This window comes from Myxocyprinus asiaticus, chromosome 7 (genome assembly GCF_019703515.2).
Source record: "Myxocyprinus asiaticus isolate MX2 ecotype Aquarium Trade chromosome 7, UBuf_Myxa_2, whole genome shotgun sequence".
Taxonomy (NCBI): Eukaryota; Metazoa; Chordata; class Actinopteri; order Cypriniformes; family Catostomidae; genus Myxocyprinus; species Myxocyprinus asiaticus.
The window spans coordinates 33,117,921-33,141,428 of NC_059350.1; the positions used below are offsets into that span (position 1 = coordinate 33,117,921).

Below are 23,508 nucleotides of genomic sequence, written 5' to 3' on the forward strand. Positions count from 1 at the left end.
TACGAGTTTCTAGAGAAAGCTGTTTCTTTTTTTCTTAAGACATGCCAGTCTATTGCATACTGTGGCAACTCAAAAACAAACACAAAGACAATGTTAAGCTTCATTTAATAAACCAAATAGCTTTCAACTGGGTTTGATATAATGGCAAGTGATTTTCTAGTACCAAATTAGCAATTTAGCATGATTACTCGCAGTGTGTGTGTGTGTGTGTGTATTTATATATATATATATATATAAACTCAGCAAAAAAAAAGAAATGTCTGCTCACTTTCAACTGCTTTTATTTCAGCAAACTTAACATGTGTAAATATTTGTACGAACATAAAAAGATTCAACAACTAAGTCATAAACTGAACAAGTTTCACAGATATGTGTCTAACAGAAATGGAATAATGTGTTCCTGAACAAAGGGGGGGTCAAAAGTAACAGTCAGTATCTGGTGTGGCCACCAGCTGCATTAAGTACTGCAGTGCATCTCCTCCTCATGGACTGCACCAGATTTGCCAGTTCTTGCTGTGAGATGTTACCCCACTCTTCCACCAAGGCACTTGCAAGTTCCTGGACATTTCTGGGGGGAATGGCCCTAGCCCTCACCCTCCGAGCCAACAGGACCCAGACGTGCTCAATGGGATTGAGATCCGGGCTCTTCGCTGGCCATGGCAGAACACTGACATTCCTGTCTTGCAGTAAATCACGCACAGAACGAGCAGTATGGCTGGTGGCATTGTCATGCTGGAGGGTCATGTCAGGATGAGCTTGCAGGAAGGGTACCAAATGAGGGAGGAGGATGTCTTCCCTGTAATGCACAGCATTGAGATTGCCTGCAATGACAACAAGCTCAGTCCGATGATGCTGTGACACACCGCCCCAGACCATGGCGGACAGTACGGACATTGCAATTTATTGCCCTGGCCACATCTGCAGTCCTCATGCCTCCATGCAGCATGCCTAAGGCACGTTCACGCAGATGAGCAGAGACCCTGGGCATCTTTGTTTTGGTGTTTTTCAGAGTCAGTAGAAAGGTCTCTTTAGTGTCCTAAGTTTTTATAACTGTGACCTTAATTGCCTACGCTCTGTAAGCTGTTAGTGTCTTAGCAACCGTTCCACAGGTGCATGTTCATTAATTGTTTATGGTCATTGAACAAGCATGGAAAACATTGTTTAAACCCTTTACAATAAAGATATATAATATATATAATATATACATATATATATATATATATATATATATATATATATATATATATATATATATATATATATATATACACTATATTGCCAAAAGTATTCACTCACCTGCCTTTAGACGCATATGAACTTAAGTGACATCCCATTCTTAATCCATAGGGTTTAATATGACGTCGGCCCACCCTTTGCAGCTATAACAGCTTCAACTCTTCTGGGAAGGCTTTCCACAAGGTTTAGGAGTGTGTTTATGGGAATTTTTGACCATTCTTCCAGAAGCGCATTTGTGAGGTCAGACACTGATGTTGGACGAGAAGGCCTGGCTCGCAGTCTTCACTCTAATTCATCCAAAGGTGCTCTATCGGGTTGAGGTCAGGACTCTGTGCAGGCCAGTCAAGTTCTTCCACACCAAACTCGCTCATCCATGTCTTTATGGACCTTGCTTTGTGCACTGGTGCGCAGTCATGTCGGAACAGGAAGGGGCCATCCCCAAACTGTTCCCACAAAGTTGGGAGCATGGAATTGTCCAAAATCTCTTGGTATGCTGAAGCATTCAGTGTTCCTTTCACTGGAACTAAGGGGCCAAGCCCAGCTCCTGAAAAACAACCCCACACCATAATCCCCGCTCCACCAAACTTCACAGTTGGCACAATGCAGTCAGACAAGTACCGTTCTCCTGGCAACCGCCAAACCCAGACTCGTCCATCAGATTGCCAGATGGAGAAGCGTGATTCGTCACTCCAGAGAACGCGTCTCCACTGCTCTAGAGTCCAGTGGCGGCTTGCTTTACACCACTGCATCAGACGCTTTGCATTGCACTTGGTGATGTATGGCTTGGATGCAGCTGCTCGGCCATGGAAACCCATTCCATGAAGCTCTCTACGCACTGTTCTTGAGCTAATCTGAAGGCCACATGAACTTTGGAGGTCTGTAGCGATTGACTCTGCAGAAAGTTGGCGACCTCTGCGCACTATGCGCCTCAGCATCTGCTGACCCCGCTCTGTCATTTTATGTGGCCTACCACTTCGTGGCTGAGTTGCTGTCATTCCCAATCACTTCCACTTTGTTATAATACCACTGACAGTTGACTGTGGAATATTTAGTAGCGAGGAAATTTCACGACTGGACTTGTTGCACAGGTGGCATCCTATCACAGTACCACGCTGGAATTCACTGAGCTCCTGAGAGCGGCCCGTTCTTTCACAAATGTTTGTACAAGCAGTCTGCATGCCTAGGTGCTTCATTTTATACACCTGTGGCCATGGAAGTGATTGGAACACCTGAATTCAATTATTTGGATGGGTGAGCGAATACTTTTGGCAATATAGTGTATATAAATAAAATCCATTTTACTACTATTATTTGTGGCAATAGCGTGATCTAAACTGCGCCAGGCAGTTTTTGTGAATTAAGCGCAATCTGCAATGAGCCTAACAATGGCTGGTTTCCCGATTACGTTGCAACTTAAGCGTTTACGATCATCTTGTCGAATGTTGCTCGTTATTTTAAGATGGAGTAACGTCTTGTCTCTCAAACCAGCACATAGATCCCTCGTTATAAAGTAGAATTTAAGTGCTTCGTTACGGGAACTGTCCAGTCCAAAGGTGCTGAAACTTTGGTCAAAATATGTCAAAGTTTGTCTTCTCAAAATGAAATAACGTGGAAATACTGAAAAGTTGTTTGTAACCTTGTCGAGGTGCCGAAATGTATTAACTATTACCAAATTTAATTACAGAAATGATGGCTTTAGTAAGATGGGGTTTCAAATGTATTAATTCTCAACTTCATAGAGATTTAATGAAAGTGACGCAAAAAAAAAATGCATGTAACATGAATGCACGCGATGTGCATTATAAGGGGTTCTCACGTAAAGTTTTGTTTCTTTGGCTGGGACCTGAACAGATGCACAAAGAACAGGATTAAAATGATGAACATCAGTAGGCTGAACTATAGACACAAAGACACGCGCTTGAAGAAACACACTTTATTATATTTTGAAGAACAGATGACAGAAAAGCCGTCGATGTGCATCTCTGATGCACTGTTTGTTCAGAGGAGTGCAGCTTGAGCGTGTTTCCTGGAACACACGTAAAGCGGCAGGTTCACTTTATATAGCAGATGGGTATACAACCTAAACAAGTTCACCTTGAACCTAAAATGTATTTATATTTTAATTATTATTATCATTATCATTATTATGTTTACATTCATAATTGTCTTCAGATCTTAATTTGTATTAGTAATTTTCCACCTGTTGACAGATACTTGTGTGATGGCAAAAGGAAGGGTGCTTATATTCTTTTTTTTTTTTTTTTTTTTTTTTACCACTTCATTATTCTTATAGCTTTTTCGTTTCGGTTGAATTGTAATTTCAATTTAGACATATCTTTGGTTGAAGTTTTTCAGTGTTTCAAGTGTAATTTGTAAAGCACAACCAATAAAGCAAGTATATTCACCGATCCCGGCCGGGGGGTTGATGATGTAATAGAATTTGGCGATATTTTTTTTCCGAAAAAATATCATGAATATATTTCTTTCATATCACCCAGCCCTACTGTGCACTTGTAGCCTTACTGCCATTATGCAGCATGCAATCTGTGACTGCCATGTAAACAGACTTGGGCCTCGTTTTCCAAAAGCATTGTAAGCTTAAGTAGATCATAGATTCCATCTTACGATTCATCTTAGATTTGTGGCCCGTTTCCCAAAAGCATCGTAACTTAAGTAGTACTTGAAAATACTCGTAGATTAATGAGTGCTCTGGAGTAATCATACAGAGCTAAGAGCATCGTAAGCACATAGACTTATGCAGACACTTGCAGGACAAATGCGAAATTACACCTGTTACAATTTAAACACCTATAGCTACAATTTATGCTCATTTAATATCAGTATACTTATGTTTTCTTTTTTATTTTATTTATTTATTATTTATTTTTCATTTCATTTGAAGTGTAATTTGAATTTAAAGTTTTTTTGTGTATCAATACATAAATTTAAAATTAAAATTATGATGTAATCGGATATGGCTATATTGTTTTCGAAAAATATCATGAATATATTTCTTTCATATCGCAAACCCTACTGTGCAATATGCAGCATGCAATTTGTGACTGCCATGTAAACAGACTAGGTCTATTTGAATCATTCATTGGAGGGAGGAAGAAGAGGAGGAGGAGGAAGAGGGAGAATCAATCACTCATTGCACACACTCACCCTCCTTTGTTAACCATATTTTCATTATTTATTTTGGCCTATTTAAGTTTTAAACTGCAGGGTCACACTAATCACATATGTCTTCTAAGCAAATCTGTTCAATAAGAACATATATTTCTGTTGCCATTACAATTATGCTTATCAAAGAAGGCCAAAAAAACATTATACTGTATTGTGTCATGTAAATTTAGATCTATCTTTAGACCTAATTTACACCTATCACATGGCGTGCACAGACTGCGGAGACTGCCAATTGATTTCAGTGCGATTTTTTTCAACACTTTTTTTATCCCCGTGTACAATGGATTTCCAATGATCAAAATATATTAATATAATTGATTAAATGTCCCTTTGTATCTGATAAATTGTGAAAGATGCGAGAACAATACATGTAGTAATTTACAGACTTAAGAGCGGATCATAGCTCTAGTTAATTTACAAGCGTTTTTACGTGCTACTTAGATAACGATGCTTTTGGGAAATGTGCTATAGTAAGTACAATTTAAGTGCTACTAACTTTCAACTTAGAGCTTCGGGAAACCCATCCCAAGCATCACCCACACCCAGCGGGACTGCGCGAACGTCTGTCTGCTTCTCCAGAATAAATTCAATTCATAACCGCTGCAGTGTCCAGATCCCAATAATAACTTCGTGCTGATGTGCCAAAAGATGACGAAGGATTTCTATGTTGCTAAATCCTAAACTAAAGTATGATTTAACTAAATCATCTACATCCATTTCTTGCATTGATGAAGCTGCTGGCTCGGCATTCTATCGTTGTGATAATGACGTGCTGTTTCTGGTCATTTTGACTTTATTCTCATAATTTTGACTTCATCCTCAAAATAATACGACTTTATCTCGTAATGCTATGACTTTATTCTCATAATTTTGACTTCAATCTCGTAATATTTTGAGAATAAAGTCAAAATTTTTCTGCATTACTAATTTTAAGCATTCAAGCATCAACTTTTAGATGAAAAGGTCTTACAGCTCATGAGAAACACATTCAGTCAAGTGTGTCCATACCTTTGACTGGTAATGTATGTATAAAGATGCTCTGCCAGTAATTGATTTTTAAAGTCTGTGTGTGTGTGTGTGTGTGTGTGTGTGTGTGTGTGTGTGTGTGTGTGTGTTTGCAGGTCTACAGTGAATACAGAGCAAGTCTGGCATTTGATTTGGTCAGCAGCAGACAGAAAAATGTAAGTGCATATTCACTAATCCCTGCTCGTCTAGTCTGTGACTGTGACTCTGTTAAAGAACATTTTGACCAAGTTTACTAATCAGATTGACTGATCATTCAGATGTGTGTGTGTATGTGTTTTCCAGGCATATACAGACTACAGTGACAGTGTGTCCAGGAGGATGGGCTTCATTCCACTTCCTCTTGCTCTACTGGTAACCTGTCTCATTCTCATTTCACATCAATAACAACACCAAAACTGTCATTCAGGACACAATGTTAAGGCATATTTACATCTAACAATGAATCATTGTGAAGCTACATTTTTCAGTACTTTTGAATCTGTTTACCTTAAGGTACTGGGATGTGTAGTAACATGATATTACACAGTGATATATTTTTAGTATATGATTGACAGTTGATCCGGGTGGTGACCAGCTCTGTGAAGATCCAGGGCTCTCTGTCCATTGTATGTGTTGTGCTCTTCTACTTGGGGTATGATTTCATATTTGTTTTAAATAGTTGTGATTTTTAATAGGTTATGTTGTTTAATGTTAGGTTTTCTTATATTGTTATTATTTGTAATATTGTAAAATATGTTTGATCAAAATTTGCCACTGACCCTGTGTGTGTCTGTTTATTCAGTATGATCACTTTGAAGGTGCTAAACAGTATTGTGTTGTTGGGGAAATCCTGTACGTATGTAAAAGAGGCAAAAATGGAGGAAAAGCTGTTTCAGAATCCCCCCTCTGCCACTCCCAGCAGAGTGTCCAGCAGAGCCCATCGTACCAAACACACACGAGAACCACCAGGTAACACACACACACCTACTGAATCACGCAAGAAACCCTGAAAAGAAAGAAGAAACTCTAAAATAGTTCATGAGTCTTATAAAGCTAAATGTGTCTACAGTGTGTTTATACTGTATAATGATATTAAACTTCAGTTAAAGCACCCCGCAGATTCATGACTCCCTCTGTGTTCATAACATGTTAGATTGTTGCAGCATCGGAAATGAACTTTGTTATTAAGGGGGAAATATTGCCCCCTTGAATTGATTTTCTAACCATATAAGAAAACACAGCATGCTGTCTATTTATGTCAAATCCACTTCAAATCCATTCTTAACTAGATAGACCTAGAATAGACATTAATTAAATATATTAAATGTTAGAGAACAGATATAAAATCTAAAGAGTACACTACATTTTTTCAGGGCATTTTTGTCACACTCTGTGGTATTTTTCTCCCATGCCCTGGTTAATAGCTGACCTTGGTGTGTAGTGTTTCTGGCCTGTCTTTTCTCATTTTTACTGTTACATCAGCAAGTAGATGTTACTCAGCTTGGTTAACTACTTACCACTAATTGTGGTTAACTAATCGGTCGTGAAAGGTTTTGTTCTCATTGACTAATTGTGTCCACACTCCCTCTTAAGGTGTGCCAGTGGAGGAGGAGTGCATGTCTGCGTCAGTCACAACTCAGCCCACTCACACGGATGAATACCCCACCCCTCAACTCCCCACCAGCGAATCAGATCAGTTCCTCACTACACCAGATGAATCTGAAGAGAAAAGCCTTATTCAGGATGAAACTGAACTTACACATAGGGCACCCAAAAAAGACTTGTTGGAGATTGATCGCTTTACTATCTGTGGTAACCGTATCGACTGACATGAATGCACGAACACTCAAGTTTGAGAGTGATGCCATGTATGCACTGAAATGCCCAGCCTCTCTGCCAGCTTGATTTTTGACCTGTGAACCAGAGCTCGTTGGAATGGGACAGTGAGAGACTGCAGGATATTTATTGATAAGTGATGCACCTAATTTATTTAAGACTGAAAATCAAACACACTCATACACAGACAATCACACAAACATACACACAGTCTTAGCCATTTGGACTCCACCCAGTGAAGTTTCTATACTTTCAGTAACTTGAAGGGAGTCCACTTTTGGATGGCGGGAAGATCTTGGTACACTGGTCTCTTTGCTGTCCTGTATTGGGGTATTAAAATGAAGACAAAGAGAGAAATGGATGGATTCTGTTCTAAAGTTATAGTTGTACCAGACATTAAACTACTAGTCTGAAGATTCCGTTCAAAGATGAATTCAGAAAGGGATATAAATAATCATGACTAACGCATCTGCAGGTCAGTAAACCAAATTAAAGGTCTAAGCTGGAATAGGCAATTTTCAAGTTTTGTCTTCATAATTTATTTCATTTGGAGTATCCCCTCAACTCTCCAATCTTTAATTACCCTTAAAAGAGTTTTTTTTTAAAATATCATCATGTTCACTGGGAGATGATTCTAAAGTGTAATTGTGAAATTACAGATGGATGATGCAGATTAATTTTTCAAGCATCATTTGAGGTAATGTTTTTAAAGACCATTTTAAGTATGTGATACTTCAATGAAACACATGCTGTGATAAGCTGATTCATTTACACCTTAAAAATGTTTGTTTTTTAAGGTCATCATCTGAACTAAAGGTTCACGGACGTAAGATAGAGCATGGGAACATAAAACTGAATAAGGGTTCAGGACCATAACATATGTTTTGCCACTATTCATTATTTTAGTAATTAAATAATTATTTTCCATTTAGGGATGTCCATTGGAAGTCAGGTTTTAACACACATCGGCATTGCATAGGAAAACTAAATTTCACCCACGACCAGACGAACCACATTATTGCATTTAGTCAACCTGTGGTGTTGCACACAGTCTGCCCAGCAGGGTTATTTTTTTTTTTTACCAAACTGTTTTATATGACTGTACCAAGGGTAGCATATCTAATGTACAATAATACATTGGTGCTAATGTTGGGAGCAGATACTAATCAGTCAATTACCAACATTCCAACAAGTCAGAATCTTGACCAAAGCAAAGCTGAAAATATTTGCTAATATCTTGTGTTTCACAGCCATGAATTTAAAGGTTTAGAAAGAATGTCATCCATTTACCCTTATTAAACAGTTTTTAAAGGTTTATGAGCATCAGAAGCCAGTTATGTAAGCTAATAAATATCAACCTTACTGTATAAAGAGCCGAAATATTAAATGTCAGATTTTCTTTATAGACTACTTTTAAACCAGTCACACCTGCGAAAGCCCATGAACTGTAACTTCACATAATGTATTGCTTATAAAACTTAAATGAGTGGAATGTCATCATAGATACTTTATACATTTACCTAGAATTGTATACTAACAGACCACACTGTCTTAAAACTCATTTTCTTGTGAACCTCTAATGTCATATCTTCTTAGCAGATCTGAATCTCAGAATGTAAGTTTTAGTTCTCAGTTGCCACAAGATGTTTTGCATTTCTGTTTATTGTCTAAAAGTATGACTGCTTGTTCAGTAAGAATTCATATAGTTCATATTCATAAATGTGTGGTTATAATTGCTTCATTTCATAACACCATCATGGTGGCATTAAATATCACAATTAAATATTTAATCTTAAATCTACTTTGTTACAAACATGCCCATTTGTAATTGCTGACATTAGGGTGTCCACGGTGGTCATAAGGCTGTCATATTGTGTGAATGAAAGTGCTAAATTTTCTCAAAAACCAAGCTGTTTTCATTTCATTTATTGTTTAGGAAAAATATTAATTTTGTGAACATTTAAAATATGCCAAGGAATTGTTAACTCTGTTATCTAACGCAATGCAATTTCTTTTAAACACTCAATAGCACTGTCGACACATCTGCAAAACCTTTTCAGAAGCACTCGCTTAAACTGCCAACATTACATTAAAGAGTGTTTTTTTTCTTTTGATGTCAGAAAAAATATCTGAATACTTCTCAAAGAGAACAGAATTTCTGTTTTCTGAATATTTCAGTATACATAGTCCCAGGGCTAGAGTTGTAATGCTTTATAAACTGTTCATAGATCACTATAAGAGCACCAGACGAGTTTATAATCTTCTAAAAACAAATTGCAGTCAATTTAGAGCCCATTGATGGCAAGCGTTTGGTTTTGTTGTGCTGCACTTTAAATGTTAAATACCTGTGCACTCCCACTGGGTAGAATCATATTTTGACATGTTAAGAGATTTTTATTTTTTTCTGTGAGAAGTTTGATTGTATTGGATCTGGATCAGTACTCAAAGGGATGATTTTGCTCTAAACATCCATACTTGCACGATTCTTTGTAATTCATATTCCTGTCTGTTCATTTGGACCAAGTTCTTTCCAACCTGCTGGATTTTACTGCTGTTTTCTCTCACCAGTGTCCTCAGTGACTATATTGTCCTTTTAGTCTGTTTCCCCTGTGTTACCCATATTGGCATAAGCATCCAAGGGTCTTATACATTTATGTTTCCTGAAGAAACAGAAAAGGAATGACAATGTCACATCCCTTGTTTGGGATGTTTCAAAGACAGAATTGGGGTAGGGAATGGGGGTGTTGTTCTATTAAAGTTTTGTTGTTTTTTACCTCTTTGTTGATCTCTTTTTCTGTGCTGGTGGTTGTTATAGAGTTTGCTGCCATGGTACCAGTTCTTAAAATGTGCTTTATTCAGGGTGGAAACCTAACACACACACAAACACATACTCCCACACAATTCATAAAATATCAGATAATAAATGTTCTATTTTCAAGTCCAGGTGGTGCACAATGTCATAAGCTTGTAAGAAACAAAATTACCAGTCAAATGTTTGGACATCACTGAATTTGTTACTCAAAATCTTAAAAACCATTTAATCTTAAGTCTTATGCTTAAATGATTGACATTATGACATTATTGCCTATGTATGAAGTTCGGTAGCACTTTATTTTAAAGTACTGTTCTACACTTACATACTATATAATTACAACAACTATAGTAATTACTAGGTACTAAACCTAACCTTAACCCATATTAAGTGCATGTAGTAACCTAATATTACTTAGTACTTTACGGGTAAGTGCACTGTAAGTATACTGAAAGTTCACGTACTGTAAAATAACTGCAACCTAAATTTCTTTCCAAATTTATTTATTTATTTATTTATTTTAAATGGATGAGGACCAGCACTCACAAGCTATAATCTATAATACAGGTGCATCTCAATAAATTAGAATGTCGTGGAAAAGTTCATTTATTTCAGTAATTCAACTCAAATTGTGAAACTCGTGTATTAAATAAATTCAATGCACACAGACTGAAGTAGTTTAAGTCTTTGGTTCTTTTAATTGTGATGATTTTGGCTCACATTTAACAAAAACCCACCAATTCACTATCTCAAAAAATTAGAATACATCATAAGACCAATAAAAAAAAAAAAAATTTAGTGAATTGTTGGCCTTCTAGAAAGTATGTTAATTTACTGTATATGTACTCAATACTTGGTAGGGGCTCCTTTTGCTTTAATTACTGCCTCAATTCGGCGTGGCATGGAGGTGATCAGTTTGTGACACTGCTGTGGTGGTATGGAAGCCCAGGTTTCTTTGACAGTGGCCTTCAGCTCATCTGCATTTTTTGGTCTCTTGTTTCTCATTTTCCTCTTGACAATACCCCATAGATTCTCTATGGGGTTCAGGTCTGATGAGTTTGCTGGCCAGTCAAGCACACCAACACCATGGTCATTTAACCAACTTTTGGTGCTTTTGGCAGTGTGGGCAGGTGCCAAATCCTGCTGGAAAATGAAATCAGCATCTTTAAAAAGCTGGTCAGCAGAAGGAAGCATGAAGTGCTCCAAAATTTCTTGGTAAACAGGTGCAGTGACTTTGCTTTTCAAAAAACACAATGGACCAACACCAGCAGATGACATTGCACCCCAAATCATCACAGACTGTGGAAACTTAACACTGGACTTCAAGCAACTTGGGCTATGAGCTTCTCCACCCTTCCTCCAGACTCTAGGACCTTGGTTTCCAAATGAAATACAAAACTTGCTCTCATCTGAAAAGAGGACTTTGGAACACTGGGCAACAGTCCAGTTCTTCTTCTCCTTAGCCCAGGTAAGACGCCTCTGACGTTGTCTGTGGTTCAGGAGTGGCTTAACAAGAGGAATACTGTAGCCAAATTCCTTGACATGTCTGTGTGTGGTGGCTCTTGATGCCTTGACCCCAGCCTCAGTCCATTCCTTGTGAAGTTCACCCAAATTCTTGAATCGATTTTGCTGGACAATCATAAGGCTGCGGTTCTCTCGGTTGGTTGTGCATCTTTTTCTTCAACACCTTTTCCTTCCACTCAACTTTCTGTTAACGTGCTTGGATACAGCACTCTGTGAACAGCCAACTTCTTTGGCAATGAATGTTTGTGGCTTACCCTCCTTGTGAAGGGTGTCAATGATTGTCTTCTGGACAACTGTCAGATCAGCAGTCTTCCCCATGATTGTGTAGCCTAGTGAACCAAACTGAGAGACCATTTTGAAGGCTCAGGAAACCTTTGCAGGTGTTTTGAGTTGATTAGCTGATTGGCATGTCAAAATATTCTAATTTTTTGAGATAGTGAATTGGTGGGTTTTTGTTAAATGTAAGCCAAAATCATCACAATTAAAAGAACCAAAGACTTAAACTACTTCAGTCTGTGTGCATTGAATTGATTTAATACACAAATTTCACAATTTGAGCTGAGTTACTGAAATAAATGAACTTTTCCACGACATTCTAATTTATTGAGATGCACCTGTATATTTTTTAGTCTTTCCCATTCATTTCCTATGGTCAGTCGATTTTGACCGTGAACAGTAAACGTGTCGCTTTTTTTACGACCACTTAGACAATTTTTGTGTGTGTTCAGATGGCAAGTGGAGGAAAAGTCACTTGTACCACTCAGATAAAGGAAACCATTTTATTACATCTGAAAAATTTATTTTGGTCAAAAATGACCGAACAGTATAGGAAGATTAATAAAGTGCCTTGTTGCACAGCCACTCATGCCTAAAGAGTGATTGCTAAAGCTTTAGTTATTAAAATGGAAATCCCCAGCTGAAGGGGCCTGGGTAGCTCAGTGGTAAAGACACTGGCTACCACCCCTGGGGTTCGCTAGCTTGAATCCCAGGGCCTGCTGAGTGACTCCAGTCAGGTCTCCTAAGCAACCAAATTGGTCTGGTTGCTAGGGAGGGTAGAGTCACATGGGGTAACCTCCTCGTGATCGCTATAATGTGGTTCATTCTCGGTGGGGTGCGTGGTTGCCGCGGTGGATGGCGTGAAGCCACCACACGCACTATGTCTCCGTGGCAACACGCTCAACATGATAAGATGCATGGGTTGACGATCTCAGACACGGAGGCAACTGGGATTCATCCTTGGCCACCCGGACTGAGGTGAATCACTATGCGACCACAAGGACTTAAAAGCACATTGGGAATTGGGCATTCCAAATTGGGAGAAAAAGGGAAAAAAATCAGCAAAAAAAAAAAAAAAAAGCTGAGACCTGGAGCAGTACAACTTTTTATTAATTGTTGCACAGTATGTATATATGTGTAACAGGTGATTGACTGAATAGATGATACATTTTAATTAAGCAATATCGCACGAGCAAGCCGAGTGCCGTAGGTAATCACAGCAGTGCCGATTTAGAGCCATATAGCACAATTGCAAGTGTGATATTGCTTATATATCAATGAACAAATAAATTGTAAAAAATTAGTTAAAACTGAATACAGTCATAAAAAACGCATTTGTGCATGGAACTACATTCTTATGCCGCGGATCAGAAACTGCTGTTGCTGGTTCAAACCAAATGATATGTCCAAGCCTTCGTTAGTAATTAAAAAATGTCACTTTAGAACTAGTATCACAGCTTGGGCTGTTTCTAACAAGTTATTGGAGAAACAAGGGTGTGTGTGTGTGAGAGAGAGAGAGAGAGATGGAGCGTGTGCCATCACCTGTTACCACTCCCAAGCAGAGATCCTGTAGTGTGTTAGTCAGCTTTCTGGAGATAATGTCATTTTAGTCAAATTCATCCTATTTTCTCAGTGGAAAAATAGCCGTGCAAGCGGGGATATTCCTCCCTATTTCGCGGTAGCCGGTGCGCAAGAGTCATTCACTATAGAAACCGCAATGTCCTCCACCATTTTGAACAGTATGTCCAATCCAATGTGGAAACGCTGGTAAGAGGTAAGCGCCTTGAGTTTGAGTAAATAATCAGTCTGTTGTGTCTCTCAGCTGTGATGAGCCTTAATGCTGAAGTTGTTAGTTTAAAGCCATTTAAAGCTATTTCCTAGCTTTAGTAGTGTAGTAGTAATACGAGCAATAACGTAGTGCAGATGAATGAAAACACTGACTGACGCTGACTTGCTTCATATCACCTGGCTCATATTACACACAAAAATGGTATTTTACTGCCACCTGCTGGCTAAAATATATATTGTCACAAAATTAAAGGTAAAGAGACATATATAGCTCTTAACACATATGCACTGCTCTTACACTTTAGTTTAGAATGGAACAAACACAAGCGGAGTGATTTTTTATTACAGAATCTGGCATTCGGTAATGCAAGGTGGAAGCAAGACTATACACTCACTGAGTACTTTATTAGGAACACCTGTCAACTTATCTCATCAGCCAAACGTGCGGTAGCAGTGCAATGCATAAAATCATGCAGACACAGGTCAGGAGCTTCATTTAATGTTCACATCAACCATCAGAATGGGATAAAAATGTGATCTCAGTGATTTTGACCGTGGCATGGTTGTTGGTGCCAGACGGACTGGTTTAAGTATTTCTGTAACTGCTGATCTCCTGGGATTTTCAGGCACAACAGTCTCTAGAGTTTACTCAGAATGGTGCCAAAAACAAAAAAACATCCAGTGAGCAGCAGTTCTGTGGATGGAAACGCCTTGTTGATGAGAAAGGTCAATGGAGATTGGCCAGACTGGTTTGAGCAGACAGAAAGGCTACGGTAGCTTAGGTAACCACTCTGTACAATTGTAGTGAGCAGATTAGCATCTCAGAATGCACAACTCATCGAACCTTGAGGTGGATGGGCTGCAACAGCAGAATACCACGTCGGGCACTTTGCTATGACCACAGTGTTCCTATTAAAGTGTACATATATATTTTAGTTAGTTAGTGTAACATCCAGTATCACATGCATTTCAGCTCTAACACAGGTTACATCATTCAGACACCATATAAAGGTACATGCAATTCCTTGCAAGTCTTAAAGAGCTCCTATTATGGTTTTTCAAATATTACCTTTCATGTAGTGTGTTATATAGCTGTTTGTAAATGTAAAAAAGTCTGCAAATTTTCGAAAATAAAAGTGCATGACAAATGGAGTTATTGACTCCCAAAAGAAAGAACTGATTCTGAACACCTGAAACGAGTCATTAGTAATTCCAGACTTACTTCCTGTTCAAACCTACATATTTTGGTAACAAAAAACCCACCTCTGGTCTTCATTGGCTGCTTGCGAACAGCTTTGACCCGCCCTCAAACACTACACTAAGCGGTAGACCAATCACAACAGACTGGGACATCTGACCAATCAGAGCAGTGTAGGCTCTCTGAATGGAGGAATTTAGAATGAATCCTTTAGAACGGGTCATTGAGCGAGCCATTTTTGACACTGGAAAAAAAAAAGGTAATGCTGCAATTTAAATTATGAGCAAATTAAAGTGTTTTTTGACCTTGGATGCATTTAAATCTATTGTATGAGACCTTTAAAACAAAATTAGGCACGTTTAAAAACCATAATAGGTGCTCTTTAATTTCCTTTCCACATATGTTAATAAAGTGCCTGGTTGCACAGCCACTCATGTCTACAGCGTGCTTATCTCACAATAGATTTAGAAATCGAAATCCCCAGCTGAGACCTGGAGCTGTAGGACTTTTTATTTACTGTTGCACTGTGCTGTATGTACTATATGTATATACTGTATGTGTAACAGGTGATTGATTGAATAGATGATACATTTTAGTTTCCATTAAATTTTCTTGTTCAGTACAGAAACTGGCATTAAGTAATGCAAGGTGGAAGCAAGACTGAATATACGTGGTATAGGTTTATAAATTTGTGCAGCAAGAATCCTGCAGGGTCAATACTGTGACACCACTTATATGAGTTATGTGCAAATGATTAATTCTCCCTGATAATCAAAACCTGTCATGATTGGTTGCAAAAGAGACCTATGATGTAGTTGTCAAGGATTGGATTAAACTGAACCTCTCTGACCCAATGCCAAAAATAGTCACTTGAAGATTATGTAACAGTAAACTGATCTGTATGAGATCTAAACACGAATTTAAACCGATTTAGATTTTGAGTTGAAGTGTGTGTAAAATTAGATCACAAAGAGTGAATGAGTGGTCTAAAGAATATTTATGTATATTTTTTTTAAGTTGTAGGATTTTCAACATTTAAAAGTAAATATTATGACATAAAATTAATAAGAAATACTTAAGATTCTGCATTATTTCTTTGGTAAAATAAGCACATTTGACTGAACATTGACCAACTCCTTTGTACAAAAATTTATATTTTCTTGTTTGCATTGAAGCGCACAAGATTAGCTAGAAAGGAAACAGTTCAGAGACACTTGCACTGATGGATATATAGAGAGAGGGGATTTATCATGCTTAAATCTCTTTTGTCTCTCTCAGTCTTATTTTCTTATTATCTTATTTTACTGAACATAACCTCAAAAGGGCTCTGTCTTAAACTCGATCAAAGCTCTATTTTTCCTTTTTTCTCTGTATAGTATGTGTGTGTAATGTGCATGCATGCCCATCTTGGTTGTGATGTCTGACTTTTTACAAATTGTGGCCTCTTAGCCCCCTCCTCTTTTTGTTGGTATTCCTGTCCATACACACACAAACACACAGAGTCTTTTCAGCTGTTCCAAATGTAGTTGTGGGACATTTCAGTAAAGAGGGAATGTCTTGGCAGAGTCTTTCCCCTCATTTAACTTTTTGACTGTGTAAAGGGAAGTGGACTATGTTTTTATGTGACCTATACGCTGCTCTGAAGCTGTGACCCTACCTACCAAGAGAATCGTGAGTGAATTCTTATCAGAGTTATCATCATTCTTTGGCAATTTATTGCTGAACCATTAAGTATCAGCAGACAATGAAAATCATGAGTGTGATAACCATGAGTAGGCTTTATGAATTAAAGGAATAGTTTACCCAAAAATGAAAATTCTCTCATCATTTTCTCACTTTCATGCCTTCTCAGATGTGTATGACTTTCTTTCTTCTGCTGAACACAAACGACGATTTTTAGAAGAATATTTCAGCTCTGTATATCCATATGCAAGTAAATGGTGACCAGACCTTTTACGCTCCAAAAATCACATAAAGGCAGCATAAAAGTAATCAATATGATGCAATCACTTTGGGTGAGAACAGATAAATATGTCATTCTTTTTTTACTATAAATCTCCAATTTCATTTTCAGAATGATTTCAGATTTACAGTAAAAAAAGACAACTATTGATCTATTTCTCACTCACACCTATTATATCGGTCCTGAAGACATAGATTTAACCACTGGAGTCGTATAGATCATACGTTTATGATACCTTTATGTGATTTTTGAAGCTTGAAAGTTCTGGTCACCATTCACTTGCAAATGGACATACAGAGCAGAAATACTCTTCTAAAAATCTTAGTCTGTGTTCAGCAGAAGAAAGAAAGTCATACACATCTGGGATGATATGAAAGTGAGTAAATGATGAGATAATGTTTACTTTTAGCTATATATAAATATATAAAATTATTGTTCATATATTTAAGCATGTATGTACATATTCAAATACTATTAGTACTTGGGTAAATATATATTACATATATGAAAATGGCCTATCTATCCCCAAGCTTTTAAACTTCTTTTAAACTTTCAGACAAGGCTTTGTCAAGCCAAATTTATTAATCTAGTTGTTTAAGTATTTTTCTTGCAAGTCCGTTATGTTCTTGCACACTAGTTCCTGGAGACATAGTATTTCAGGAGAGGAATGTCAATAAACTACTTTGACAAGGCTTGACTCACTTTGAGCCGACGCTGTGTTTTCCCTCTTAATCCAGTGCGCTTGCACGGAGACATTGAGGGCCAGTAGACAGAAGAGGTCGCATCTGCCGTTGAGCACACAGCGGGTCACAGAAACGGTGGCTGACAGTATCCGACTCATCCTGAGCTATACAGGTCGGAGGAATGTTTACCATGATACCATCAGAAGGAAACGGGGAGTAAACGCGTCAGCTGGATTCACTTTCCCCCCTTTTTTCTCTATGCCAGTTACTTTTTTTCTTTAATTTTTATTTTTGATGTCGTGGACTAAGGAGCATCCCAAAGAAACATACTCTTCTCTCTCTAGGCTGATCTTTGCCCTTCATTTTCCCTCCCATTATCAAAATCTTTCCGCGTAACGAACTGATGGATATGTCGTGGAAAGTGGGGCTCGTGCTGGTGATGTGCTGGAGTCTCACGAGCAGCGAAACGCACGAGCAGCGGCGGGATACTAAGCGCACCGCGATGCTCAAAGCGCCCGTGGAAACGTTGGACTTTGGCTTCGTGCCGTCGGTGGTGTACGAAACGCACGCTTTTTATGAACCTGGTGCCATCGGTATTCTTTTCCACATGGTCCACGCGTTTCTGTGCGTGGTTCAACCAAACCCTTTCCCCAAAGGTGAGCTCCATATTTACATATCGAGAGTTTTCCACACTCTCGAGACAGAATTTGTCTTTGCCTGGTCAAAGTTTCATAGCAAACATCAACATATAGCCTATACATTATATAAGTTGGCTACAGATTTTGGAGGGATGAGTGATACAGGTCCAGGCTTTGCTCAGCATGAGGTGGAATCAATAGGCATCTTCTGGGGCAGTTTTGGATATTGTACGGAAGCCCATTCATTACATTATCGTTGAGATAATATCACATAAAATAATGCCATGTCCAGATGTGTTCAGAGGTCAGATCATTATTTTGCGTTCTATCCCTGTAGAACATGTGAATGCAGGGGCGTAGATCCCCCCAATATCTGTATAAAATTGCAGTGAAGCACCTGTGGTTTCTTACTATGTCTACTGTTTGTAGTGAGATAGAGGAAGGCAGCTCAGTTCTGTAGAGATTATGTTTAAGGAGTTTTTGGATGCTGATGATTTAGGGAAAATTAAAAACTGCAGTGAGATATAAAGGAGTGCATATACAGTTTGGATTTGTGTTCAACATTGTATAACCATAACATTTCTATGTATGAATGTATCTTAACTAGACAGGGCTCACTCTCAGTCTCTCTCTATATCTATGTCTATCTAAGGTCAGGCTTTTGACAGGTGGGTTTCTTTGTGAGGTCAGTGTGTGTGTTTGTGTGTGTGTTTGTGTGTGTGTTATTAGAGTAGAATAGGATTGCACTGTTAAGTCCCTGCTGCCTAACCAATTAGCCGATCTGCTCTATGAGTCACCTGCCCAATCAGGTAAGCTGATAATCAGAGTGCCATATGCTCCAAAGGTACATGTAATACAAACGCCTGGTTCTGGAAACACGTACTAGTGAATGAACCTTATACAACCCAAACACAACCACTGTATAAATAGCTTGCTCAACATCACAGGTTTTACAGTAGATTACTGATTGTAATGCAAACGGAACACAGTGTACACTGTATTAAACCTGTAAACCAATGCTGTGGATTTAGAAGTAGAAACACATCAAATTCAAGACACAGACATTATTTCCTCACAATGCTGAAGTATCTTTTTAGTACTGCTAAGAATTCTAGGCAGTTTTTTACTCCCAATCCTATAAAAAAGGTACTTGTGACATGCATTTGAGACTGGATTACTGGATTATACAGCAGTAACATTTAGCTACTATTAGCAACACACACATACATACAGCTAGAGCCCGACCGATATGGGATTTTTTTAGACCGATACGATACTGATTTTAGAGAGGGAGAATTCACTGATTCCCGATATGGTGGCCGATATATTTAATGTTTATTTTACTTTCCAGCATTGTGTCTCACCAACTAGGTAATAACATAGCGTGAAATTAACATAACAGACACAATCCACCACCCCACAGTTGTCTGCTGAGCTGCAAAAAGATGCTCTGATGTTTACCTTTCAATCTGCTACATTACTGACTGCACTGACAAACTATAGCTGGCTAACAGCAAACAGACATGAGTGACATGGTTGTCAGGGACAAGGTTAATGTTATATTAGTTATATTGAAAAGGGAAAATGATGGGGTCATTCTTTATTAAGTTTCCAGTATGTATTTCACAAACTAGTTAACAATTTACCGTGATGACACTGCTGAACTCCGCCTTGTCTGTAGAACCACCGTCAGTTCAGAGTCAGCTCTGTAAACAATGGAGTCGGAGCATGCTCTGCTGGACAAACTACGCTATGACACCAATTCTAAAGCATTGTTTTCTGCATTATATGTTCTGAAAAAAAGTTTTCATATTGGCTAATATTGATATATTGGTCGGGCACTACATACAGCACTCACACACAAATGCACAGACAGTATACAGGCTGTTCAGGTTAAAGGCCACTATATTTCTCAATTTCGTCTGTCTGCAACCAACTGTTTAGCTCACTTTCCAAATTATTTACAGCTCACAGGTTTGAACACAGTTGGATAGTGTTGTTGGTAAAGGAATGGATGGAGGGAGGGATGCAGAGGTGCATGGCGCAACTTAGAGAGGCATAACAGAGCTTAGTCTGGATACATTCCTTCTGTCTGAGATGAGAGGGATGGACAGATAAAGGAATATAGGGATGTATATATACACAGTCTGGGTCTGTGGTTTAATCCGAGGGAGGGGATTCCCTCTGTCTCAGCTCAGATAAAGATTAATATCACTGATCACTGGATTAAAAAAATGCACTGTAAATAAAGCAGAGGGAGAACAAAACCCAGGATATTACCTATTTATGCTGTTATTGTCTAAGCACATGCATGTATTTGTTCATGTGCTATAGAGTGCAAGAGTGCGGTTCCAGAAGTAAAAAATTAGAGCTGTCAAAATTAACGTTAACACATGCAATAAATAAATAAAACACGTTTATTTTTCTTAATCACGATTAATGCATTTACATTTAATACAGCATAAACCAGCATAAACACTGGTTGGAAGGGCAGAAACTTTGTGATAATAAAAAGCTCATAATGCTATTTGTTGTAGAAAAAGGCCTAGATGGAACTTGTGTCAGAAATCAAGTATTTTTCTGCCTAAGTAAGGTGCATTTTAATTACCACAGAAGCACGGCAAGTCTTAACTTTCACCAAAATGCAGAATGATTTGCTTTTGTCTGCAAGCGCTTTTCATGTGGAGTTCAAAGAGGCGCTTGATGCAGCGTCACAATTGCTGTAACAAAGGAGGTGGCTACAGTCTGCCACCTGATTAATACTGTGGAGAATGAGCGTTTAAGAGATTTAATGTCAGTTGCAAAGAATATGCAACCTATGGGGAGACTAGTTCTTTCAATTAGTCAAACTCCCACTTAGACTTTGGGAAACGTTTAATGTTACTTGAATTGGTGCTATTTTAGTGCATTTCTGTCTTTATACTGTGGAAGGCTTTGTATGGAAAATAAAAGTAAAGCATTATATTGTTACATATTGTGTTGTTTTCTTTCCTAAGAAGGAAATAAATGCATTTTGACAGGAAAATAAGTATTTTTAGTCAAATTTGAGCACTTTTAAAATCTGCAATTAATCGCAATTAACTATGAAAAATTATGCAATTAATCGTGATTAAAATTTTTAACCGACTGACAGCACTAAAAAAACACATTCATTTTTTTCTATAGAGACATTGATTTTAAATGATAATGAAACCTTTCAAGACAGACATACAATGAGCTCTTAGGTTGTTAACCAATGACAAATGCTTCTGTAGAAGCCACAAGTCAGCATGATTTAGAAATTCTTTTTAAAAAAATTGCGTTTGATAGCCAAATTCCGGGTGAAGAACTACACTACCTATAATCCTGTTGAGAGAGCCACCAATCAGAGAAGTTCATGTTGCTATGGAACCGGAAATCTCAGTCATAGAGTTCAGCAGCCCATTCCCATGAAACACTGTGAATGACGTAATTGTGTCTTTTTATTCATTTTATTCTATCGTCTCTGTTAGTCAGTCAAAGTGTATCTGCACACATTTGTCATCATGTTATTCAATATCATACTGGACTGTTGTGAAAGAGGCTCACAGTCCTAGTCAGAAATATATTGTGTCTCAGTGTTTACACACAATGTGTGTGTTTCTGTCTCATATGGTTAAGTAACTAGATATGTCTAACTCTGAATATACTGTATATTGGCCACTTCAGGGAAGGTAGCAGGAGTGATAATTGGGGGTAGGCATAAGGATTAAATAATAGAGAAAGGTGGAGATTTTGGTAGAAGAAAGGGAGGAAAAAGGGAAAAGAGAGCTTTAGAAAGGGAGAGGAAACACTTAACAGCCCAACAGCAAGACCCCTGTAAGAGGATTAACCATAGGCCATTTTAACCAATGATACCCTCTTGTTCTACCAGGACTCTCATACACATACAATGTTTGAGCTGAAGATCAGAAAATGTGTATGAGCAGAATCTAATAATAACTAATCTTCTCTCTAGATTAATGTTTTTATTGACTATAATTAGAGATGCGTGATATTTCAGCATCCAATATTTTATTGGCCGATAAACGGGAAAATCTAAATATTATTATCGCGCCGAAAATGGAATTATGGCCGATATATTTGCGATAAATTGTTACGGTTTATTTGCCTGCGGTGGAGGATTTCTGACGGCCTGCAGCTCTTTCCTTCAAGGGGCAGTTACACTAGGCATTGAGCACAACTATTTTTTTTTGAGAACGCAACGGATCAGGATATGATGTCACGTGGGAGGGCTTCATACATAACACACACAAACCTCCACAGCACACAAAGTCTGTGTGTTTTGTTGTTTAATGTTCATTACATGCTGTTTGTCGCCACATTTTGGAGTAGTGCATTATTACAGCTGTTAGAAGTTAATTATTCTCTCTCTGTGAGTGAGCCATTAGGATTACCATAAATACTCATAAATGGGCACCATATAATTTATACAAGTCTATTGTCATTTATTTCTCATTCAAATCAGTATACATCTGTAATATAGGCACATTTTTTGGTTCGTGTTATACCCACCAAACCTTAAATAGCAGCAAGTCCAAATTCCAAGCTAAATTACACCTATTTTTCCAATGAGAAGGTTTGAATGAATTAGCTAACAGTTCCACAAGTGAAAATTAAAACTTTTTTTTTTAAATATCAGTTATTAGTGTCGGCCACAATGATCTGTGAGTTGTCGGTTATCGGTATCAGTTATCGGTATCAGCCCAGAAATTCCATATCGATAAATCCCTAACTGTAATGTGTTATATACCTGCTGAAAAGTCCACCAATATGTGTTATATTTTTGATGCTGGTGTGCTGATGTCCCTATCAGGCTTCTTGACTAGCTGAACCAGAATAACATCCTTAGTCAACCAGTTTCACTAGAAAGTCCATGCTGGTTGACCAGCTACATCATAGTTGTACATGTTTTGCTGGTCAACAACATGGCTATGTTGGTCCACCTGCTTCACCAATTCTGATCAACATTTACCCACCTGGACCAGCATAAAATTAAATAAAATTAATGCTGGTCTAAGCTGGTCTTTTGAGAAGGGTAGACTGTAGTCTAAATCTCAGAAGTCTGATGCATATTACACACAAAACGGCAAGAGCTGGCTAAAATCACCAGTTTCATTCTGACATGGGCATTTTCAAATAATTTTTTGGTCAAGTAGTGTACTTTAACCCTCATGAAATGAACAGAATACATTGATAAAAAATGATTAAAAAATAACAGTAATAAACATTTTCACTTACCTGGAGCTTAGGGTACATAGAAACCAATACTGTCAGCATTAGGGTAATGCACATATACAAACTCTGAGTCTACATAAAAAGGCTATCATATTTTTATTATTTCA

General features: G+C 38.0%; 2 protein-coding genes across 4 annotated transcripts in view; both read left to right on the plus strand.

The window, feature by feature from the left end:
• LOC127443635 (transmembrane anterior posterior transformation protein 1 homolog) overlaps window positions 1-10,036 on the plus strand; it is a 31,871-nt gene extending 21,835 nt beyond the window's left edge. For all 3 annotated transcript variants that reach the window (XM_051702354.1, XM_051702355.1, XM_051702356.1), the window contains 5 exons: window positions 5,544-5,603; window positions 5,731-5,799; window positions 6,003-6,079; window positions 6,230-6,396; window positions 7,021-10,036. In XM_051702354.1, coding sequence (XP_051558314.1) covers window positions 5,544-5,603; window positions 5,731-5,799; window positions 6,003-6,079; window positions 6,230-6,396; window positions 7,021-7,256 — 609 coding nt within the window. In that variant the 3' untranslated portion in view covers window positions 7,257-10,036. The remainder of the gene's footprint in view (window positions 1-5,543; window positions 5,604-5,730; window positions 5,800-6,002; window positions 6,080-6,229; window positions 6,397-7,020) is intronic.
• Window positions 10,037-16,402: 6,366 nt separating this feature from the next.
• LOC127443662 (prominin-1-A-like) overlaps window positions 16,403-23,508 on the plus strand; it is a 73,908-nt gene continuing 66,802 nt past the window's right edge. Inside the window, exons 1-2 of the mRNA XM_051702397.1 lie at window positions 16,403-16,532; window positions 17,562-18,163. Of these exons, the coding sequence (XP_051558357.1) occupies window positions 17,911-18,163 (253 nt within the window). The 5' untranslated portion in view covers window positions 16,403-16,532; window positions 17,562-17,910. The remainder of the gene's footprint in view (window positions 16,533-17,561; window positions 18,164-23,508) is intronic.